This window comes from Narcine bancroftii, chromosome 5 (genome assembly GCF_036971445.1).
Source record: "Narcine bancroftii isolate sNarBan1 chromosome 5, sNarBan1.hap1, whole genome shotgun sequence".
NCBI lineage: Eukaryota > Metazoa > Chordata > Chondrichthyes > Torpediniformes > Narcinidae > Narcine > Narcine bancroftii.
Genome location: NC_091473.1, coordinates 82177221 through 82200935, shown reverse-complemented (window position 1 = coordinate 82200935; position 23715 = coordinate 82177221). Strand labels below are relative to the sequence as shown.

The 23715-nt window shown below is 39.5% G+C and overlaps 1 protein-coding gene across 7 annotated transcripts in view; it reads right to left on the bottom strand.

The window, feature by feature from the left end:
• The window catches only part of LOC138763621 (zinc finger protein GLIS3-like), a 331893-nt gene that overhangs the window by 122574 nt on the left and 185604 nt on the right, over positions 1–23715 (bottom strand). For all 7 annotated transcript variants that reach the window (XM_069938097.1, XM_069938091.1, XM_069938093.1 and 4 more), the window contains one exon: positions 5571–5732. In XM_069938097.1, the coding sequence (XP_069794198.1) occupies positions 5571–5732 (162 nt within the window). The remainder of the gene's footprint in view (positions 1–5570; positions 5733–23715) is intronic.

Here is a 23715-nt window from a genome sequence, read left to right as displayed (position 1 = left end):
GCATGAACAGCCATAATCTCATAATACAGATTCAATAAACGGTAGGAATGTTCCAAATTTTACTTGACTTTCTTACTCCTTACTGCTATATTACACTGCTCTTGGACAATTGTCCCTGGGCAGAATGCTGGGCCACAGCTGGCAGTAGATCGTAATCTGGTATTCTTTATAACATATCAAGAACACAGCAAGTTTGATTTGATATTAAGGCTGCCACATTTAAATATGGAGTATAGTCATAAGATAAACTTTCCAGAAACATGTATAAATTATAGTTTATGGAAGTAGAATTTCATCTTTATTGAATGGACAATAATTTAGCAGAGCAGGTTTTTCATCTTCATTAATTGTTGATTTGAACAAACTGTATGAAGGTTCAATGTTAGAAACTTGCAGTCAGACGTAGTGAGAGGAAACTTCCAGGCAAATCTCCAAGCAAAGCTCGAGGATGCAAACTGCCTCACGGACACGTCTCCTGAAACACTTTGGGATCAGCTGAAAACGGCCATACTGCAATCCACTGAAGAGGTACTGGGCTTCTCCTCCAGGAAAAACAAGGACTGGTTTGACGAAAACAACCAGGAAATCCAGGAGCTGCTGGCAAAGAAGCGAGCTGCCCACCAGGCTCACCTTACAAAGCCTTCCTGGCCAGAGAAAAAATGAGCCTTCTGTCTCGCCATCTTCAGTGCAAACTCCGGGAGATCCAAAATGAGTGGTGGACAAGCCTCGCCAAACAAACCCAGCTTAGCGCCGACATTGGCGACTTCAGGGGTTTTTAATGAGACACTAAAGGCGGTGTACGGCCCCTCACCCCAAGTCTAAAGTCCTCTGCGCAGCTCAGACGGCGAAGTACTCCTCAGCAACAAGGTCTCCATCCTCAATCGATGGTCAGAACACTTCCAATCCCTTTTCAGTGCCAACCGCTCAGTCCAAGAATCCGCCATGCTCCAGCTCCCTCAACACCTTGAGTCTAGAGCTGGATGAGGTCCTTACCCGGGAAGAGACATATAAGGCAATTGAACAACTGAAAAGTGGCAAAGCAGCAGGTATGAGTGGGCAAAGGTCTGGCAGATGGAGTACAATGTAGTAAGTGTGAGGTTATCCACTTTGGCAAGAAAAAGAAAAATAAAAGAGTTGAATATCATTTAAAGGGTGAAAAACTACAGCATGCTGTTGTGCAGAGGGACTTGGGAGTGCTTGTGCATGAATCGCAATAAGTTAAGTTGCAGGTGCAGCAGGTTATTAAGAAGGCAAATGGAATGTTGGTCTTCATCGCTAGAGGAATTGAATTCAGGAGTAGGGAGGTAATGTTGCAACTGTATAAGGTGCTGGTGAGACCGCACCTGGAGTACTGTGTCCAGTTCTGGTCTCCATATTTGAGGAAGGATATACTGGCTTTGGAGACGGTCCAGAGGAGGTTTACTAGGTTGATCCCTGGGATGAAGGGGTTGACTTATGATGAAAGATTAAATCGTCTAGGATTGTATTCGCTCGAGTTCAGAAGAATGAGAGGAGATCTTATAGAAACATATAGGATTATGAAGGGTATGGATAGGATAGATGTAGGAAGGTTTTGTGAGCTGGCCAGGGAAACTAAAATGAGAGGACACAGTCTCAAGATTCGGGGGAGTAGATTTAGGACAGAGATGAGGAAAAATAGTTTTTCCCAGAGAGTAGTGAATGTTTGGAATTCTCTAACCAGGGAAGTGGTTGAGGCTGCCTCATTAAACATATTTAAAATTCGGTTAGATAAATTTTTACATGATAGAGGAATTAGGGGATATGGGGAGAAGGCAGGTAGGTGGAGTTAGGTCATAAATTAGATCAGCCATGATCTTATTGAATAGTGGAGCAGGCTCGATGGGCCATTTTTGGCCTACTCCTGTTCCTACTTCCTATGTTCCTATGTATGGATGGAATCCCCCCAGAGGTCTGGAAGGCTGGCGGAAAAGCTCTGGATACCAAACTGCATGAGTTTTTCATGCTCTGCTGGGACCAAGGAAAGCTGCCTCAGGACTTCGTGATGCCATCATCATCACCCTGTACAAAAACAAAGGCGAGAAATCAGACTGCTCAAACTACAGGGGAATCACTCTGCTCTCCATTGCAGGCAAAATATTCACTAGGATTTTCCTTAATAGACTAATACCTAGTGTCGTCGAAAATGTCCTCTCAGAATCACAGTGTGGCTTTCGCGCAAACAGAGGAACTACTGACATGGTCTTTGCCCTCAGACAGCTCCAAGAAAAGTGCAGAGAACAAAACAAAGGACTCTACATCACCTTTGTTGACCTCACCAAAGCCTTCGACACTGTGAGCAGGAAAGGGTTTTGGCAAATACTAGAGCGCCTCGGATGCCCCCCCAAGTTCCTCAACATGGTTATCTAACTGCACGAAAACCAACAAGGTCAGGTCAGATACAGCAATGAGCTCTCCAAACCCTTCTCCATTGACAATGGCGTGAAGCAAGGCTACGTCCTCGCACCAATCCTCTTTACTATCTTCTTCAGCATGATGCTGAAACAAGCCATAAAAGACCTCAACAATGAAGATGCTGTTTACATCCGGTACCGCACGGATGGCAGTCTCTTCAATCTGAGGCACCTCCAAGCTCACAACAAGACACAAGAGCAACTTCTCCGTGAATTACTCTTTGCAGACGATGTCGCTTTAGTTGCCCATTCAAAGCCAGCTCTCCAGCGCATGACGTCCTGTTTTGCGGAAACTGCCAAAATGTTTGGCCTGGAAGTCAGCCTGAAGAAAACTGAGGTCCTCCATCAGCCAGCTCCCCACCATGACTACCAGCCCCCCCACATCTCCATCGGGCACACAGAACTCAAAACGGTCAACCAGTTTACCTACCTCGGCTGCACCATTTAATCTGATGCAAGGATCGACAAAGAGATAGACAACAGACTCGCCAAGGCAAATAGCGCCTTTGGAAGACTACACAAATGAGTCTGGAAAAACAATCACCTGAAGAAACACACAAAGGTCAGTGTGTTCAGAGCTGTTGTCATACCCATGCTCCTGTTTGGCTCTGAATCATGGGTTCTCTACCGGCATCACCTACAGCTCCTAGAACGCTTCCATCAGCGCTGTCTCCGCTCCATCCTCAACATTCATTGGAATGACTTCATCACCAACATCGAAGTACTCGAGCTAGCAGAGTCCGCAAGCATCGAATCCACGCTGCTGAAGACTCAACTGCACTGGGTGGGTCACATCTCCAGAATTTTAGGGCCCATCGCCTTCCCAAGATCGTGTTATATGGCAAGCTCTCCACTGGCCACTGAGATAGAGGTGCACCAAAGAAGAGGTACAAGGACTGCTTAAAGAAATCTCTTGGTGCCTGCCACATTCACCACTGCCAGTGGGCTGATATCACCTCCAACCGTGCATCTTGGCGCCTCACAGTTCGGCAGGCTGCAACCTCCTTTGAAGATGACCGCAGAGCCCACTTCACTGACAAAAGACAAAGGAGGAAAAACCCAACACCCAATCCCAACCAACCAATTTTCCCTTGCAACCGCTGCAACCGTGCCTGCCTGTCCTACATCGGACTTGTCAGTCACCAACGAGCCTGCAGCAGATGTGGACATACCCTTCCATAAATCTTCGTCTGCGAAGCCAAGCCAAAGAATGAAGGTAAATAATCTTCTCTGTTAAATTACTGGCCATGTGATGGGCAAAAATGCCCATTATAATTGAAATTTTCTCTACCATCATCAACTGAATCGATTGAATGAGTGGTACCTGAGCTCTGAAGTTAGAGGTTCCTTGGCAAAAAAGGAAAGCAGAAAGAAGAAAAAAAAAGTTTTATGTTTGTACGTTACATACATCAATATTTGAATCTTACAACAGAAAGACAGAGAAACCTATTCTGTATCCCATGACAAAAGTTTCATAAATTCAAACTGATTCAGCATCTGTTTTATCTTATTTAATTACAATTCCTCTGACAATCCTAAGCATATGTTTTCAGGATTACCTGGCTCAAAATGTAAACCATCACAACCCTGTTGGCAAAGCTTTCATTCAGTTTGCACATCAGCTCTTGAGTTGTGCACAGTTCTCTGCTTCTTAATGGGCCAAGTGTTATTCCCCGAGTATATGCCCAGAAAATGTAAGGTTGGCTATCTTGCTATTAGAGGCACATCATTATTCTGTCCTCTTGTGTTATTTATATTAAAGTAGCGGCCATTTTTGGCAAACTTCGTGAATAAAGAACTTAGAGCTAACTATAAAATCATTCATTAATTCATTTTGATCATGGATCACGTCTGGGTCCTTCCTGAGCAGTTCAAATGGATGAGAGCGTAAGATCAAGATTCCATTTATTGTGATGTGCACAAAACTGGAGTGACATAGAAGTGCAATTTAGACCTCCAGTAAAACTGCTGAATATCAGACACTGAACTAATTAGCATCATTAATGAAAGCCACTCAAAACATTTATTAGCTGAAACCAAAATGAATGAATATCTTTAGCACAACGCCTTTAACATGTCAGGGATCAGAAATGGACCAGGTTTCAAAACCCACACTGCCTGTAAGAAGTTTGTATGTTTTTCCCATGTCTGCATAAGTTTTCTTCAGTGGTTCCAGTTTCCTCCCACCATTCAAAAAAGTATCAGGGGTGTAGGTTAATGGGGTGTAAATTGGATGGCATGGACTCGTGGGCCGAAATGGCCTGTTATTGTGCTGTGTCTAAATTAAATTTAATTTAAAATCTTATAACATTTATAAGAACTTAAGAACACAAAGAAATAGTAGGATGAGGTCACTCAGCCTTTCAAGTCTGCAGTGCCATTCAATAAGATCATGGCTAATCTTCCCCTGGATTCATCTTCTCTTCTGTGCTAGTCTTCCATGGTCTAAAATTCCCTGATCTTTCAAAAACCTATCTGTTTCCTCATTTAAGGACTTCTTATTTGGCCTCCACAAACCAGTGATTACCACCCTCTGTGAGGAGGAGTTCCCTATTCAACCTGCTAGTCCAGTCACTCCATCCCCTCATTCCAGATTCTCCCACAAGTTGAAACATCTCAACATCTACCTGGACAAGAACTTTGTATGTTTCAATAGGCCAATCTCAACTTCAAAGAATATAGATAAAATTTCTTTAGATGCTCATGACAGGACAACCCTTTTATCCCATTGCAGTAGAAAAGGGTAGAGACATTTTGTTTTTAATTGGATAAGAAATTTAACACACATGATTAGGAATACTGAAATTACATTCAATCGTTATCAATGCCAGCTGACATTTTGAGTTAGATTTTTAATCAGAAATGCAACATACAGTGTGGTTCATTTTATTTTCTGGCTAGCCTAATCATCACTTGCACTTCTGTTTCTCTATTCTAAACAGGTTCCTGTCCAAAGAATTGATTTTAAAACAATCATGATCAATCTATTGAGTGTAAGTAGAATTTATTCTGTTTCTTATTTCAGAATTTTAACATTCCCTCCCTTTCCCCTTTATTGGCTAATTCAGTGTATTGAAAGGTGCAATATCAAGTAAATACCAATTACACATAATACAAAACATTTTGTATTGTGCTCACTGTGTCCAGGTGTGTTCGCTGATGTTTGGCACGATCACTGGAGTTGCTGAAAGCCTTCTGGCAGCCAGTGTGTTGGCAAAGGTATGGCTTCTCCCCTGTGTGGCTCCGCAGGTGGATCTTGAGATTTTCTAGTCTAGAAAATGCCTTATTACAGCCTTCAAACTGCAATAAAATATTTAAAAATATCAATATTACCAGGTAAGATAGTTAACAAGGCAGCTTTACAACAATGGCCACAGTATAAACCAACGGGCTCATCCAGTAAATCACCACAGCTTAACATCTGTACTAACTCAGGGATGAAAGAAAAAAACTTTTGCGTTATTAATTTAACCTTTCAACACTGGCATATCCTCGAAACAGCACTAGATTGAATTCGTTTCTTTTTTGCTGAAGTACACTCATCAACGTTTTTAAAAATGTACATTGCCTAAGCTGTTTTAAATCACACACATAGAGGGCATTTTATTCTCAGAGAAATCTATCTGAATGTCACTAAAGACAAATTAATGACCTTTTGAGACTAACTTAAATCAGTAGTCACAGAACTGACTGTTAAACCTGTCCGGTTTAATTTAGCCTATGTGCTGTTTATAGTAATTAATAAGTCATCCAGTTTTCTCTGAACTATACTCTGAATTTTGGCATGAAAATGTCACATTTGGATATTTCAGAAGAATTGAGCGGTTTAGATACATGGTTGGATTTGTTGTGTGCCTAATAATTAAACTTCTTTCTACTTTATTCATCAAATTTTATTTTACTCTTTTATGAGCGTAGAAGATTGAGGGGGGATTTGATGGAGGTGTTCAAGATTTTAAAAGGGACAGAGAGAGTCAACGTGGATAGGCTTTTTCAATTAAGAGTGGGGGATATTCAAACCAGAGGCCATGGTTTGAGATTGAAGGGGGAAAATTATAAGGGAAACATGAGGGAAAATTTCTTCACCCAAAGGGTGGTTGGGATGTGGAATAAGCTTCTGGCGGAGGTGGTTGAAGCAGAAACATTATTTACATTTAAGGAAAGACTGGATAATTACATGAAGGGGAGAGGATTGGAGGGGTATGGACCAGGTGCTGGTCACTGGGGCTAGGAGGGTGGGGATTTGTTCCGGCATGGACTAGTAGGGCCAAACTGGTCTGTTCTGTGCTGTATATGGTTATATGGTAATATGTATTAGAGTTGGAAGCTGAATAGCAGCTTTGCAGGAATGAGAAAAAAAACATCTGGGATCTTGATGTGCAATGGGGCAAAATTTGGCTATCTTTAACCATTTGAAGACCATGAAATAAAGTGGTTAAAGGAGTAGATTTAATGATAAATCCATGCAGAAAATTGCCTTATTGGGAAAGGCAAGTCAGGCAATAGCAAGAATCAGAGAAGATTAGACTGTAAGAAATCACCCAATTTAGATAAAGATGAGGTGAAAAGACTGGGAGTGGAAACTGTAGAATATTTTTGAGGCAGAAATAGATGGATTCCTTACAAACAAGAGACTGAAAGGTTACGAGGGGTCAGAGGAAATGGAGTGTTGAGGTTACAATCAGATCGGCCATGATCTCATTGAATGACGGACCAGGTTTAAGGGTATGGATGACGTACTTCTGCTCCTAATTCAAATGTGTTCATGACATAAAAATAAAGAGAAGATAACAGAGATTATTTTAAATGGAAAGAAGGTAAGCAAAAAAAATCTAAAACTGGAAATACTTAAAATTTCCAAAAACATTTTTTGTTGTTCACTTTTAGGGCAGGAGAGAGCTTGACAGACAATAATTACCTTCCATTGTACAGTTAAATAGTTTGTTCTATTAACTACTAACTTTAACCTCTGAGCTGAAAATAATTGGTAATTACAGTGTAGTATATGAAAAATATAGTAAGGGGTGACATTTGGGAAACATTAATAATGGAGTAATGGAAATAATTTAGCAACTCCTGGCAATTTGCAATTCATATGGTTATCTCTTCCACTCTATTTTTTGGCCAGCTTACAAATTAATAATGGAGTTCATCATTCCATGCACTATTTTTTTTTTCAGCAGATTTTGGCTCAATGACTCCTGCAAATAATGAGCATTTCAGTTTTTTGGATGAAAGGATCTGACGCAGACAGGCTTTATCCAATTTCTCTTTCTTTAATTGGCAATTGGCTACTATGGAAAATGGACGGTTGTTTCAGGACATTCTTCTGCAAAAAGGATGTTCCTGCGAGTCTCAGGTTTACCTTCACAATTAATCAATTACATTTTACTCTGCATCATCTCTCGACTCTCTTCAAAAAGCTCTACCTTGCAAATTTTTTCAAAGTTGCACACTTTCAGTTGTATAATGGTGCTCATGCCTTCTGAATCATACCCATCTTTCCTGGAAATGCACCTTTGAATAGCTTAAATCCCGTCTTCATCCCCATGAAACAACTCTAGTTAGTGTTAAACATGAAATGTTATCACTATTACAAAAGACAATATATTTCCTCATCCTTCCGAACTTGCCTGCAGTTATGGTGAACCATATTATCCTTCACCAGTCCTCTAGCTAGGAGGCAATCACCTAGCTTAACACTTTTCCATCTGTTTGTAAACAGAGAATATTCAACAAACATTTCTCTTCCTGCTTCAGCACAATTATCTTCAGTGTTTCCCAAGAATCTACATTTCATCCCCTAATACTACTTCTACCCATTAATATTGTGTGAAGACACACAGTAAGTTTTTACATGTGGTGCTGATGAGCCCCAGCTCTACCTTATTCCCACATCTCACACCTCCCCTATGTCTAAATGTCAGTACACCTGTCCCTAATCCATTATTTGATCATCTTATTTTTAGTTTTTTTCAACTAAATATTGGGAAGACCAAATCTGCTGTCTTTAGGACATAGCCAAAGACTCTATCCCTCTTCTTGGGAACTGCCTGAGGCTAAACCACAAAATTCACAAGTTTGGTGCAATATCTGATCACAACTTGAGCTTTAAACCAAATATATGTTCTGTTTTAAGTCTGCCTAATGCCACCTTCCGACCTGAACTACTCAGAAAAAAACTCATGTCCTAAATCTTGGTCCCCATGTACTGATTCCCACTGTAGCCTTGCTGCTTCTTCAACTATATGGGCTTCCCACTAAGCAGCATCCCCATTTTACAGTTCTTATTCTTGGGTTTAAATTGTTTCCTACCTCTGCAATCTCCTCCAGTGCTACAACACTCTTGGTATCTATCTACTTTTAATTCTGAGAATGCAATTTTAACTACTCCATTATTTGGGATAATCCATTCAATTTCTAAAGCCCCAGATTTTTGGAATTTTCTTCTAAAAATAATTTACCTCTCAGCCTCCTCTTTCCTCCTTTAATATACCTGCATTTCTTTTACATGATTTTACTCCATCTAGTTATTATTTCTATTATGCAGCATTTTTATAGTAATTTGGAGCACGCTTCAATGTGATATAAATACATAAGTTGTTGTTGCATTTAATTCACACCATTGATGCTGAAGCCTTCTTTGGCACCAAGCACTACTCTCTTTCACTTCTGTTCCCTATCACCCCTTCCCCACCACCACCACACCCCACCCTCTCTCCACTTTGCTCTTTCTCAGGAGAACCCCTGTGGTTAGGTAACTACCCACAGGTGGACAAGGGAAGCTGAATGAGCTACCCATGTACCACTCCATGTTTTTGCAGGGGTGTCCAACCTTTTAATTTTTAATTTAGACATACAACACAGTTACAGGCCATTTCAACCAACGAATACATACCAGGGTTATAGGTTAATTGGATGGCGTGGAGTCATCGGCCGAAATGGCCTGATACTGTGCTGTATTCCTAAATTAAAAATTAAAAGGTTGGTCATCCCTCTTTTAGAGAATGCAAGGTGAAGTCTCTCTGCCACACATCTTCTGCATCTCAGAAGGAGACAGAACAATTGTGAAAATTAAGAAAAACGTGACTTATGGCTTTAAATTGGAATTTGTCTATAGATCTAAGAACAAAAGTATCAGCTGCCAGCTGCACTTTCAAACTGACATTCAGTTCCACTGAAATCAGTGGAATCAAGCACCATAAAACATTAGAAACCAAAGATAATGTTCAACATACCACTTATATAGTTACTAAATTCAGAATTGTTTAACGTATTGACAATTCAACTCTTCAAGAATTGTAAATCATGATTATTCAAAGCTAGTTAATTTTCAGAAATATATCACTCCCTTTGATTAGTTCAAGGTTTGCTCAAGATAGAGATGCATTCTTTTTTTGAATATTTTATTTTTGATTTTCAAAGAATCACAAAATTCAGCAAACAATTTAATCTTTCCCACATTCATATGTATATAGAGTCTGTATTTATCCCCTCCCCCACCGATACTGCTGAAAATAAGTCAATTAATTTATGCTGACACAAATGCCAGTGGAAACCTAGGAAGAAGAAAAACCTAGGAATGATAGTGACTAAGTAACAAAGAAACGGAACAAAACCAAGAACAAATGAAAACACATGCCGTCCAGTTTTCGTCAGTCACACTCATTTCCCTGCGGAGGTCGGATGGGGAGGGGGGGTGAGGAATTAATCTGAGTGCCAATAAATTTCAAGTAAGATTGCCACACTCTAACGAATGTCTCCTGTTTCTTCCTTAAATTGTATGTAATTTTCTCTAGGGGAATGCAACTCTGAATTTCCATATTCCATCATGTGGTATTTAATTGGGAGTTGGACTTCCACGTAACCGCTATACACTTCCTGGTTACTGCCAAGGTGACCTTCATGAACTAAATTTGGTACTTGGCCAGTCTAAACTGCAATTCCCCCATATTTCCCAGAAGGTTCAACTCCTGATCCTGTGGAAAATCCACTTTGGTAATTTTATTTTCCAGGTTCCCCCAAGTTCTTCCCAGAATAATCTCACCTTTGTACATAGCCCAGTGGAGTGGATAAAGGTTCCAATCTCCACACAACCCCGAAAGCACATTTCTGAAATTTCAGGCTTTGATTTGTGTAATTTTTGTGGTGTGAGGTACAGCTGGTGCAAGAAGTTGTATTGCACCAACCTGTATCTGGCACTGATGACTCCAGTCACGGTGACCAGATACAGGTCTTGCCACTACTCTTCATAGATTGTTGTACCCAAGTTCAACTCCCATCTCTCCCTTGACCTATGTAAGTCCAGCTTCAGGACCTCACTTTGGAATACAGAATATATCTTACAGATAAATTCACACAAAGTCCCCTGTCAAATTCGAATCTTCACATTTCTACATCTAGGTAGAGTCCCAATTTTTCCTTTAAGATCTTATTTGCAGGTAACAAAAGAATGTTCTGTTAGACAAATTGCATTTGTTCTTCAACTGTTCAAATGACATAAGCTGCCCCCATTTGTAACAATCCTTAATATACCTGATCCCCTTCTGGCACCAGGTGCTCAGGATTTTATTACCCAGAGTCAAGGTATTAAATTATTCTGGGTCAAGGGCATTTTGGGGATGTCTGGAATACATTCTTTAGGATGGGCTTAATCATTTTCTTTGCAAGCAATTTATTTATCCCACTTATATGTGAATTCTTTGGCTATCTCTCTGCCTACCAAGTGTAGTCCAATTTGTGCCCTCGAAGGAGGGCGGGGTTCCCTCACTCAAAGAGTGAGGTGAGAAATCTTGCCTGGGCTGCCCATTAATATTTTTGAAATCAGGTAATTTTAAACCCAACAAATTATAGTCCCATGTTAACCTTTTCATGTTAACTTTCTCATTCCACAAAAACTTTCTTTTTTAAAATTTTTTTTATTTTTCACAATATGAACCATATTAACCAAAATACACACAAACATTTCCCTCTTGAATATACAGTGTCATTTTCTCCCCTTTTTCCCCCTCCCTTCCCTCCCCCCTTCCCACCCCCTCCCAGCCCATTAAATGTTCAACATATACAATACAATAAAACTATTAAACAATGTCATCACACAATGAAAATAAACAAGAAATTGTGTCATCTACTTTTACACACTGGGTAGTTCATTTCGTCTTCTTCTCATTCTATCATTTTAGGGGGTGGAGGTCCATGGTAGGCCCTCTCTGTTGTGTTCCAAGTACAATTCCCAAATTTGTTCAAATAATGTGACTTTATTTTTTAAATTATATGTTATTTTTTCCAATGGAATACATTTATTCATTTCCATGTACCACTGCTGTCTCTCAGGCTCTCTTCTGATTTCCAGGTTGACATTATACATTTTTTTGCTACAGCTAAGGTTATCATAATAAATCTTTTTTGTGCTTCATCCAGTTTGAGGCCTAATCCTTTAGTTCTTATATTACTTAGAAGAAAGATCTCTGGATTTTTTGGTATGTTGCTTTTTGTGATTTTATTTAATACCTGATTTAGATCTTCCCAAAACTTTTCCACTTTTTCACATGTCCAAATTGCATGTACTGTTGTTCGTGTTTTCTTCTTACAGAGATACTGTTGGGTCCCATTTATTTAACTTTTGGGGCGTGATATATAGCCTGTGTAACCAATTATATTGTATCATGCATAACCTCGTGTTTATTGTATTTCTCATAGTTCCGGAGCATAGCTTTTCCCATATTTCATTTTTTATCTTTATGTTTAGATCTTGTTCCCACTTTTGTTTGGGTTTATAGCTTATTTCATCATTCTCTTTCTCTTGCAGCTTGATGTACATGTTTGTTATAAATCTTTTAATTATCATTGTGTCTGTAATCACATATTCAAAGCTGTTTCCTTCTGGTAACCTCAGCCTGCTTCCCAATTTGTCCTTTAAGTAGGTTTTCAGTTGGTGGTATGCAAACATTGTACCATGAGTTATTCCATATTTGTACTTCATTTGTTCAAAAGATAATAAATTGTTCCCAAAAAACAATTTTCTATTCTTTTAATCCTTTTTCTCTCCCATTCTCTAAAGGAAAGGTTATCTATTGTGAAAGGGATAATTTTGGTAGTTGGTAATTTGTTGTTTTCCTTTCTACGTGAATCTTCTTCCAAATGTTGAGCAGATGGTGCAGAACTGGTGAACTTTTATATTGCACCAGTTTTTCATCCCACTTATAAAGTATATCTTCTGGTACCTTCTCCCCTATTTTATCTAGCTCTATCCTGGTCCAATCTGGTTTTTCCCTTGTTTGATAAAAATCTGATAGATATCTTGATTGTGCTGCTCTATAATAATTCTAAAATTTGGTAGCTGCAAACCTCCTTGTTTGTACTATTCTGTTAATTTATCTAGTGCTATCCTCGGTTTCCCCCCTTTCCATAAGAATTTCCTTATTATTTTCTTTAGCTCATTGAAGAATTTCTCTGTTAAGGGAATTGGTAATGATTGAAATAGATATTGTATCCTTGGGAAGATATTCATTTTAATGGAATTTACCTTTCCGATCAGTGTTAGTGGTAAATCTTTCCAATGTTCTAAGCCATCTTGTAATTTCTTAATTAATGGCTGATAATTTAATTTGTATAGATGGCCTAGATTATTAGCTAGTCTAATACCTAGGTATCGGATTGCTTGTGTTTGCCATTTAAATGGTGATTCCTTTTTAAACTTTGTGAAAAACAAATTGATAAGACCATTTGAAATGGAGGAAATACAAGATATATTTAAAAAAGCTACCGAACAATAAAACGCCTGGGAAGGACGGACTCCCAATAGAATTCTATAAAACATTTAAAGAGTTACTAATTCCTCCTCTCCTGGAAGTAATGAACCAGATTGAAGAAACGCAAAACATGCTAGATTCATGTAAAACAGCAATAATTACAGTAATACCAAAGACAGGGAAAGATCCACTAACACCAGCATTGTATAGACCAATATCACTACTTAACTCAGATTATAAGATAATAGCAAAACTATTAGCAAACAGATTGGCCAACTGTGTACCAAAAATAGTAAAACTAGATCAAACTGGATTTATTCAGATGAACAATGGACAATGTCTGTAAGTTCATTAACTTAATCCATGCAGTACAAGGAAATAAGACACCATCAGTGGCTGTTGCTTTAGATGCAGAGAAAGCCTTTGACAGGGTAGAATGGAATTATTCATTCAAAGTACTACAGAGATTCAACTTACCAGAGGAATATATTAATTGGATTAAGGCCTTATATAAGGGTCCAATGGTGAAGGTGACAGTAAATGGATATATATATCGAACCAATTTAAATTAAGCAGGTCAACTAGGCAGGGATGTCCACTATCTCCCTCACAGTTTGCTTTAGCAATAGAACCATTGACAGAACTGATAAGAACAGAAAATAAAATAAAAGGGATAAAAATAAAAGAGAATATAAAATCAGTCTATTTGCAGATGACATCATACTATACATAACAGAACCAGAATTATCAATAAAAGAATTATAAGAAATTGAAGGAATATGGAGAAATATTGGAGTACAAGATCAATGCAAATAAAAGTGAACCACAGAAACTTTCTGACACACTCAATGAGTGCTTTAAAAAAAACTCTGAAGCAGTGAAATGGGTAATAATTGGAAAGATATTTGAGCCTTGGCATCATCTTCATTCTAACACAGTTGACTCTGCCCATCAATGTTATGGGCAGCGTCCTCCATCTAACCAAGTCCTCCTCAATCTTCCAGAGCAGAGGGAGATAATTAAGTTTGTACAAGTTATGTAAATCCTTATCTACTTTAATCCCCAGATATTTAATGCCTTCTTGCGGCCATTTGAATTGACTTTCTTGTTGGTACTGCCCATAATCCCCATCGTCAAAGATATTATCTCACTTTTGTCCAAATTTACCTTGTACCCTGAAACCTTTCTGTAATCCTTTAGTGTGGTCCTCAGTCTGGTCAATGACCCGCTGGGGACCATCAAATATAATAACATATTGTCAGCAAAAAGGTGGATTTTATGTTCCACCTGGCCCACCTTGAACCACTTTATGTCTGGATCCCACCGAATGGCTTCCACCAGCAGCTCAATGGCCAGTAGGAACAGCGCTGGGGATAATGGACAGCCCTGACTACTTGATCTCCTCAATGGAAATGCTGGAGACATCAGTAATTATTTTCGCTTGAGGTTTGTGGTAAAGTGTCCTTACTCAATCAATAAATGTTTGTCATAGTCCAAATTTCTCCAGCACCTTGAACAAAACTTCCCGCTCCAATATGTCAAAGGCCCTCTCCATGTCCACAGCTACTGCTACTCCCAGATCCACCCTCAACTGTGCCAGGTGTATTACATTAAGCAATCTAGCTATGTTGTTTGCCGATTGCCTCTTTTGTCTGGATTCATTAATTTCAGCAAATATTCTGCCAATCTATTGGACAATGGCTTCACAATAATTTTGTAATCTATATCCAGTAACGAAATGGGCCTATATAAGGCAGGACTCAATGAGACCCTGTCTTTTTTGGGAATCACCATGATCATTGCTGTTGAGAAATACTCCGGGGGTATGCATCTCTGCCACCTGATCACCACCTTCATAAGAAGGGTATTAAAAGATATTTAAACCCTTTATAAAATTTGAAGGGGAACCCATCATCCCCCAGTGATTTGGCAGCCTGCAGCGAGTTCAACGCTCATGCAAATTTCCTCTTTAGATAAATGGGCATTTATCCCCTCTTGCTCTTTCTGACCCAAATTTGGTAGTTCCAATGAGAGCAAGAAATCATCTATTTTGGTAGGGTCTCCCTCTGACTCAGATCTATACAATTCTTTGTAAAACCTTCTAAATGTTTCATTTATCTCCTTTGGTTTGTGTGAGATCTTGCTTACCCCCATTTGAATAGCATTGATTGTTATTGAAGCCTTTCCACCCTTACCTGCCAGGACAAGACATTATGGGCTCTCTCGCCAAGCTCATAGTCCTGCTGCATAAATCTTAAAATCAACTTCTCTGTCTTATATGTTTTAGCGTGTGGTACTTGAGCTTTTCATTCTCCAAACTCTGTATTTTGATAATCCTTTTCCATCTGGGCTATTTCCTGTTCCAGATCATCAATCTTCTTCATGTGTCCCTTTTTAATGCTCATGGCATATCCAATTATCTGGCCCTTTCAATAAGCCTTCAATGTGTCCCATATTAGGAAGTTATCCTCAGTAGATGGGGAGTTCATTTCACAGAACAATTCTATCTGAGCTCCAACAAAGCTACAAAATTCCAGTTTTCCCAACAGCAACATGTTCAGCTGCCATCTATACACTGAGGCCTATTTATCTGCAATCATAATGGATAAAGTCAAGGGTGAGCGATCCAACAATAGCTGAGCCACGCACTCGGATCCCACTATCCTATCCTCTAATTGAGTTGAAGCCAGAAATAGATCAAGTGCAGGAATCATGCCATCTCAAGTAAAAGTAGTCCCTTTCTCTCGAGTTCAGCCTTCCCCAGTCATCCATAAGATTCATAAAGACCAGGGTAGACTTAGCCTGGTCCTTGTTACTTTCTTTGCTAATTTTTTCATGACTGGATCCAGACAAAAATTAAAGTCCCTTCCAATAAAAACATTGTCACACCCTTCAGTTACTCTCAAGAAGATATCTTGTAATAGGAGTCACATGATGGAGTACTAACTGGTCTAGTAGATCCAGAGAAGATGAAAAAAAAGTTTGAAAAAACAGAGCTCAAAAATATAAAATACAGGAAAAGAAAGATAAAGTTACAAAGGAGAGCCAGGAGATGGCACCCAAAAAATAGAAAGTAAGAATAACAGAGAAAAGGAAAGAAGGAAAATCACTGGAGAAAAAAGAAGACCTTACCTGCATATCGGAGCAGGGAGCCACCAAGGAGAGGAGCGGTCGATCTCCGAAGTTGGTGAGTCCCAGGAGGAGCAGTGTCCTCCTGACCAGCGGACATCAAAATTGGTTCTCAGAGCCAAGCAAAGGTGCGCAACTGTTGCATGTGCAAAGAGTCACGCATGTGCAGTGCGCAAGCAAAAGAAAAGGTGAATGCCCAGCTGAGGAGCGGTCAGCTGCGGAGTGACCAGCTGAGAGATGCCCAGCATCGGGGTGTTTGACTGGGGGAAGCACGCAAGAAAGAACAGAAAAGTGGTGAGAAAGGAAATGAGGGGCTGGAAGAGGGTGAACGGCGATGGGGCAACCGACGTTGAGACAACCTGCAGCAGGAGTCCCAGCAGCGGGTCGGCCTGCAGCAGGATGCCCAGCAAAGGGTCGACCTGCCAGGAGACACAGCAGCTGGAGGCCCATCAAGGATACAGAAGCAGCTCATCAGAGAGAGATGAAGATACACAGATACAGAGAAGGGAAGAAGAAGACACAGACATAGATACAGACACAGAAGAAGAGAAGGAAGAAGACCACGATCTTCACAGAAAAGAAGGTAAAATAGAAGGACAAAATTTAGATAAAGCCTTTTTTGAAGAACAAATTAGGTCATTAAAAGAATGGCTGTCATTAGAATTTAGTTCAATCAAAAGAAAAATTAAAAGAGCTGAAGACAAAATGCAAAGCTTAGAATTGGTCATGACTGAAAGAGTAGAAAATGTGGAGGAACAAGAAGCAGTTGTAGAAATGGAGATGGATGATTTAAGAGGGAACTTGGAAGAGAGCGAAAAAAAAAAGTAAGGAGACACAAGATTTATTGTTACAAAAAATTGACGTATTGGAAAACTACAGTAGGCGAAACAACATAAAAATAGTGGGCCTGAAAGAGGGCAAAGTAGTGTCAGATATGAAGGAATTTATAAAAGGATGGAAACTGAATGTGCTGGGAATTACAGATTTACATGAAGAAATAAAAAACGAAAGGGCACATAGAGCACTCGTACTGAAACCACCACCACACCAAAAACTGAGATCCATATTGGTAAAACTTCTAAGATATAGACAAGAGAGAACATACTGGAGCAGGCACGGAATAAAGTTAGAGAAGACAATAAGCCGTTGGAATATAAGGGACAAAAAATATTTTTTTACCCGGACATAAGTTTTGAACTTTTAAAGAAGAGGAAGGAATTCAATATGGTAAAAACAATCTTAAGGAAGAAAGGTTATAACTTTATATTAAGACATCCAGCAGTACTGAAAGTATTTATCCCTGGGGAACAGAATAGGCTGTTCTCAGGCCCAAAAAAAAAGCCCAAGAATTTGCTGAACATTTGCAGGACAGGAGAAGAGAGGAGGAGGAGTGACAAGAAGGAAGAACGGCAAGAAATTATACAAAAATATGTAATAATATAAAGTAAAGATAATGTATATATAAAGATTTAAAGATGGAAAAGGGAAGTGAAAGGAGGGGAAGAAGGGAAAAAAGAGAGAGCTTTGTTATATGTATAGGAAAATAGTGTTCTCTTGGGAGGCTTTGGGGTTGGGAGGATAATAGTCACTGCAAAATCAGTTGACACTTGAGAATAAGTTCGCAAATCAAATGGAAAGGGGAGTTGTGGTTGCCCGACAAGGGACATGGGGCAACCCAAGGGGGGGGGGGGACCTATTTGGGGTTAAAGGGTTATTGGTTGTGGGATTGTTTGGGTATTTCATGTTTTAAGTGCATTGTCATATATTGAGATTAAAAAGAAAATTTAAAGAACAGTAATGGAAAAAAGGGGATGGAGGTGGTGAAGAGGAGGAAAAGTGAAAACAAAGATATAAGATGGCCACGTTGAACTATATGACTATAAACATTAATGGAATACATAACAAAATTAAAAGGAAGAGGCTAAAGCCTGAGAATACAGCAATGGTACATGGAAATGAATAAGTGTATTCAATTGGAAGAAAATCATTGTTTGAAAAAATCTGGGAACCATACATGGAACATAACAGAAAAAGCCGGCCTCGGACTTCCACCACCTAAAATGATAAGAAGACAAACACAATCAGATTTAATGTGTATAAGTAGATGACTTGTCTTTCCTGCTTTTGTATAAAGATGTTGTTTTATTGTATTTTATATGTTCAATATTACTAGTTTTGGAGGGCGTGGGAAGGGGGGAGGGAGGGATGGGGAAAAAAAGAGAAAATGTCACTGTGTATATTTAAGGAGATACATCTGTAAATATTTTGGTTGATATGGTTCATAGTGCGATAAATAAAGAATTACAAATAAAAATGACATCTTATATAAAACTTTTTTTTTCATCGAAAGTCAGGGCATATATATTCACAAGTGTCCAGGGTTCCGAGTATGTTTGGCAATGCATCAGCACAATCTCAGTGACCATCTCCCCGACCACCACTGAAACATTCTGTCCTATCAAGATGGCCACTCCCCTGGCTCCAGAAATAAAGGAGTGTGTCACCACCTGGTCCACCTATCCTCTCTTCAGCTTCGCATGCTCTTGCTGTGTAAGCTGGTTCTCCTGTAAAACTCTTGTCTGCTTGCATTTTTTCAGGTGTGCCAAAACTCTCCTCTTTATCTTCCTGATTATCCCATTAACAGTAAAACTTATAAATTTAATTGTCTTATCCTTTGACATTTTCTTCCACCCCCATTGTCTTCCACAGACTCTTGATACAGACATCCATGTTTGAGACAAAACATAAGCAAACTAAAAAAAAACTGCATCCAATAATTCAAGAAAATACAATAAAAAACCCCAAATAATCCCCTCTCCTTCCTTCCTTCCTCTCCCTTAATTTACCTCTACCCCACCCCACCTCCCACCGGTGCCACTAACCAAAAATTGGTGTCACCTCCCCTGCCATTCAGGAGTGTGCCTGTAGCACCCATCTAGTACTTGCCACCTCCTCCATCAACCAAAGCTCCTCATATATACTCACCTTTAAAACTCTAAACATCACAATAAATAAGGTATGACTATCTTTACAATTATATTTACAATATTTATAACCAGAACCCTTCTTATCCATCTTATTGCCTCCCCTGGGTGTCCTCCCAACTGAAAACCAGGGTTCTCATCACCTCTTTGAAGATATTTTTCTCACCCCCAGATAGGAACACCTTCAAGGTCGCAAGGTGTAATAGAATGAAGCCTATTCCTTTGTTGGAGATGCATTCTTGATTTTATCCCTAAATAGTTTCCAGTTACATATCTGATTGGATGATTTGTGAAAGAAGCCAGATTTGCTTTTACTAAAATCCTGGAAGAACTATCCTGATCAACACTGGTTTTAAATTGTTTTCCCTTGCAATTAAGGAAACCACCAAATTGCCAATGGTATCACTAGTACCAAGATCATGGATCATTCTGGAATTATCCTGCAACTTGCAACTCAAATAATCTTCTGGGAAATGCAAAATTCAGCACATTTTTAACTTTAATCTATAGCAAATGAAAGAAAGCAAGACTGGGGAAACATAGGTTGTCTTAATGAATATCGATTGTAGCTCTGAGTAACATTTCTAGGGGAAATGAGCTGTGATGGAATAAGTGAAACTTTTTTTAACCATTATGGAACTAAATAGCAGCAGTGTGCTGTTCAACAACCTTGCTAATATCCATGGTGGTTGCTGTCAGGTCAAATAAACAAAATGGCCTTTATACAACAGTAAGGAAAGAACAGGTCATGGACTACTGACATCGGAGACAGACTACACATGGAAAATCTTAAGATTTTCAATCCAAAACTTTTTTTAAGGATCATACTGACAACTCTACAGCTAGAGAATAGTATGCTAGGTTTTGATTAGTGATTTATGAAGAATTTAACATTGGTTTCATCATTTTTATAAACTACATTTTTTTTACTTTGACAGCACCTGATCAGAGAAAGTGGTCAAAAGAAAGCTTGTTCCGTGTTAAACATGCCATAGAAAATCAAACCCAAGTATTCTTGACTCTTAAGTCTGAGTAACTGTTATTGTTGACACTTTCATTGCTTTGATTTGATAGGTATTGTTCACATCTCACAACCCAAACACCCAATAATCCTCTCTCTTTTGCAGTGCCTCCATTTTCATGGCATTTCTATGATTATTGCTCCACCAAAGTTTCTTGTTTCCCCAGAGATCAAACTGGTTTTCATATATTTTCTTTCTCCTCTATTGAACCAAGACATGTCGCATCACTTCCCAGCAAAAACAAATTCTTTCTCAACTTATTAAACAGTGTCTCTGGCTTCCCTTAAGCATCCTTCAATTTCATTTTTAATTTATTTCCAGTTTTATCTTGGACAAGCAACATAGTTACAAAACATTTATTTGCTCTACTTGACTCAATTGCCATGCAAAATCATTGTTAAATGATATCGGCAGTTCCCAGTGTACTAACCATACAGTAAAGAATGAATTCATTTAATGGTGGTGCATCAACATGCTGTAAAAACATGAAAGCAGAGCTCCACGGTAGAATGAAAATGCATTTGAATGTTAGTTACAAGGCAAATTTCTTGGCTCATTACTCAGGAGTGCAACTTTGGAATTTTTTATGATATAAAGCCTTCCATTTTCTTTCATGGAAGGGATTTGGGAAGGGTGGAGGGACAGGGGCTAACTGTTCAGATCCTTCCCCCAGGTGACCATTTATGCTGCAGGAATAGCCATACGAAGACCCTGCTCCATCTGGTGCTGTCTACCTCAGCTCCACTATCAGCTGCAGTGGTTCTCATGCTGCTTTAAGAGCTCCAGCACAGTGAGAACCTATATTAATAAATGGGCAGTTCTCGCCTGACTCCTGAAATTACCTATAATAATTGTGTGGAACTGCATAAAGACCTGGAATGCCCGCTGCTTACACACATTCCTCTCTGCATTTTATGCACAAAGAAAATCCTTTGCAGACAACAAATTGTGGAAGGAACTCAGTGTTTCACCTGTCAGATCCTGATGCAGGGTTTCAACCCAAAATAAAGGTAGAGGTTTCATTATTGTCATGTAATACTACATTTAGAATGTAACATACATGAAATTCTTTAACTTTTGTCCATTGTAAGGCAGGCAAAGTGTCGCCACTTTGTCCAGCGCCCCTCACAGAAATCGACAGCACCTGGTGTTCCTAGACAGTCTCCTTTCAAAGTGCTAACCAGTCCTGTGCCTGCTTAGCTTCTGAGATCACACAATCCGAGGCGTATTCAGACTATTATGTGCTGTAATGTCAATTATCCCTTTTTCTCCACAGGTGCTGCTTGATCTGTTGAGTTCCTTCAGCATTTTTTTATATAAATCTCCAGACTACACTCCCCTGGGGCCCTGGAAGAAATTGTGCAAGTTCAATGCCTCCATTTTAAATTATACTTCAATGTACCTCAAAATTTCTAGTCACTTGTCTCCTTTCATAAATCCTCCAAGTGTCTAGCACCAGAGGCTCTTGCTTTTCACCTTGATGTCTTAAATAAAACAGCACATTGAAGACACACAGTACATAACTGAAGTATTTATTAACCAGTTATCTGCTTCTATTAACTGAAACATCACTACTCAGTTTACATTAGAGCCATTGTTCAGTGCAATTCTTTCCTTTTCAATCTTTTTTATTGGTTTTTATAATACAATGAAGAAAAGGGAACGAAATTGAAAATACAATATTACGCGTGTGTATGTGTGTGTGTGTGTGTGTGTGTGTGTGTGTGTGTGTGTGTGTGTGTGTGTGTGTGTGTGTGTGTGTGTGTGTATTTTTTTAAAATATATTTAAATAATCATCTAACCTAATCTATTTTTAAAAAACTAACCAAAAAAAAAACCTGAGCAGCTTATCCTGAGGGTTACATATATTTTAAAACTTTTGATTTGTTCAGTGCAATTCAAGCCCATAAAGGTCATCCACAATTTTAAGAAGGAAAGTTATTTTTTATTATTCTTTCAATCAGTAACAATTTTAAGATGATATGCCTGTCATTCTTATTTACAAAAAATATATGTATTTGAAAACAAGCATCATGAGATGGTGAGTATTCCAATAACATGGAACATTTCTTGAATTTTGTGTGTCTGTAATCTCTTTTTCTTTCTTTGGCTTGGCTTCGCGGACGAAGATTTATGGAGGGGGTAAATGTCCACGTCAGCTGCAGGCTCGTTTGTGGCTGACAAGTCTGATGCGGGACAGGCAGACACGGTTGCAGCGGTTGCAGGGGAAAATTGGTTGGTTGGGGTTGGGTGTTGGGTTTTTCCTCCTTTGCCTTTTGTCAGTGAGGTGGGCTCTGCGGTCTTCTTCAAAGGAGGTTGCTGCCCGCCAAACTGTGAGGCGCCAAGATGCACGGTTTGAGGTGATATCAGCCCACTGGCGGTGGTCAATGTGGCAGGCACCAAGAGATTTCTTTAGGCAGTCCTTGTACCTTTTCTTTGGTGCACCTCTGTCACGGTGGCCAGTGGAGAGCTCGCCATATAACACGATCTTGGGAAGGTGATGGTCCTCCATTCTGGAGACGTGACCCACCCAGCGCAGCTGGATCTTTAGCAGCGTGGACTCGATGCTGTCGACCTCTGCCATCTCGAGTACTTCGGCGTTAGGGATGAAAGCGCTCCAATGAATGTTGAGGATGGAGCGGAGACAACGCTGGTGGAAGCGTTCTAGGAGCCGTAGGTGATGCCGGTAGATGACCCATGATTCGGAGCCGAACAGGAGTGTGGGTATGACAACGGCTCTGTATACGCTTATCTTTGTGAGGTTTTTCAGTTGGTTGTTTTTCCAGACTCTTTTGTGTAGTCTTCCAAAGGCGCTATTTGCCTTGGCGAGTCTGTTGTCTATCTCGTTGTCGATCCTTGCATCTGATGAAATGGTGCAGCCGAGATAGGTAAACTGGTTGACCGTTTTGAGTTTTGTGTGCCCGATGGAGATGTGGGGGGGCTGGTAGTCATGGTGGGGAGCTGGCTGATGGAGGACCTCAGTTTTCTTCAGGCTGTAATCTCTAGCATTGTTTAAAACTACGTTTGAGACATAAATTTTTTTAAAATTCTTCTGATCGACACAAAATTTTGCAGTTAACACAATATAAAACAGCCCACTATATGAGATGTTGCTTCCCTCTCCAATTACTGTACAGATACTAACGTTCATTAAAAAAAAATGAATAAATGATTCTAAAACTGACAATCTCCATTCAGAACTTCACTTGATGTACAGTTTACAAATTTAAACATTGCTAGCATGTATAGGCAGGCTAAAAAATACTGAGTACAATGAGAAGGGTTCCACATAACAGACCAGCATTCATAAGGCTGTGTAAAGAGCAAAATTTACAGAATATAGGATTACAATGAAATGGAAGATCAATTAGCACCAAAGAAGGACATCATGAGGAGC